The sequence below is a fragment of the Sinocyclocheilus rhinocerous genome, unplaced genomic scaffold, assembly GCF_001515625.1.
Source record: "Sinocyclocheilus rhinocerous isolate Xijiao unplaced genomic scaffold, SAMN03320098_v1.1 C36564589, whole genome shotgun sequence".
Classification (NCBI taxonomy): domain Eukaryota; kingdom Metazoa; phylum Chordata; class Actinopteri; order Cypriniformes; family Cyprinidae; genus Sinocyclocheilus; species Sinocyclocheilus rhinocerous.
Window position 1 is genome coordinate 1 of NW_015783183.1, and position 1,303 is coordinate 1,303.

The window sequence follows — 1,303 nt, forward strand, 5'->3', positions numbered from 1 at the left end:
GCAAGAAAAGTGTTCGCACTAAATATTCATGAAACTTCATTAATAAAAAGAAAAGTATAAAAAAATATATAAAAAATAATTAATTCAATTCAATTCAACTGAATACATTTAAAAAATCTTTTTAAAACATACAAAAAATAAAATTCTGATCACATATTAAATTAAAAAAAACCCTGCTTTGACAAGTTAAAAAGATATTCCATTTAAAACATTCCACTGTATGTTTCATAGCGACCTGGTACAATACTATATAAGGTGACATTAAAAACACCTAGCTTAGGGATGTACAATAGTCTCTAATGGATTGCCTCTGTATGTGTTACAGAGGATGTGTCTGTCTCACCTCTGCGGCTTATTTTCCGACCGCCACTCACAGATGCTTTCTTTGTGTCAAGCACTGAGTCCAGAAGCACTCCAATGCCTGGCGCTGCCTCCAGACGATTCTCAATGTGTCGCAACTGAGACAAGACCACAATTAGCCATTGAGTCAACAGATCTCTGCACTCATGGGGATAATGCTACAAATACTAAACCTACAGTGTATACCTCTGAATCTTACTTCCTGATTTCTTATAATTGGGCTTCTTCAGAACTATTATGTATGTAACAGATATCTGTTTTGGCATCATAAGTAGGCCAGAACCTGAAACATGTTAAAAAATACTCACGGCAGCTTTGGTTTGATTTAGACTATTCCAGGCATGAGATATCTCTGCTGAGAGATAAACATTAACATAAGTAATCACGCAAACATGCTCATGATGATGTTCGAAGTATAAGGTGACAGTTAGACAAACCTCTCCTGTTGTCTTGCCCAGCAAGGGCAGCCTGGGAAGAGACAGAGGCTGGCGGCCCCGCCTCACTTCGCAAGCGACTACACATCGCTATGCCAACCTGAGAGGAAAGGGGAAAAACAAGCAAACAATGTGAGAGAAGCAATTATCTTGTCAACATCTGCTGTCAAACATTGTTTTCTCAGGCAATGGCTTGCTTAGATTATGACCCTAAGTGGCTCTAAAGCACATGACTTCATTCACAGTACTCTTTGAGCAAAAGGAGGCTATAAATTTGGCCAAACCATAAGTTTAACTGATAGTTACGAAGATAGATTGATCAAAGCAAACGACTTATAGATTTAATGTCTCACCCACAGGCCTCAGTTGTTCCATCAAAGTGTGGGTTATAGCAATGGTGTACAATTTGTTTGATTGCCTGGAGCCCAGACATATGACATCTCAGAGCTTTTCAAGTCATTTGAATCACACTGTCTTCCTCTAAGCACTACCGTTATAACAAAGAGTCC

At 38.4% G+C, this 1,303-nt stretch overlaps 1 protein-coding gene across 1 annotated transcript; it reads right to left on the reverse strand.

The window, feature by feature from the left end:
* Window positions 1-343: 343 nt before the first annotated feature.
* Window positions 344-1,086, reverse strand: LOC107736213 (centrosome-associated protein 350-like; the record flags this gene model as incomplete). Its single annotated transcript, XM_016547687.1, has 3 exons — window positions 798-1,086; window positions 669-712; window positions 344-458 (listed from the first exon to the last, which is right to left on the reverse strand). Coding segments are annotated over exons 1-3 (244 nt in total), but the record flags the coding sequence as incomplete, so codon positions are not given.
* Between the last annotated feature and the right edge of the window lie 217 nt (window positions 1,087-1,303).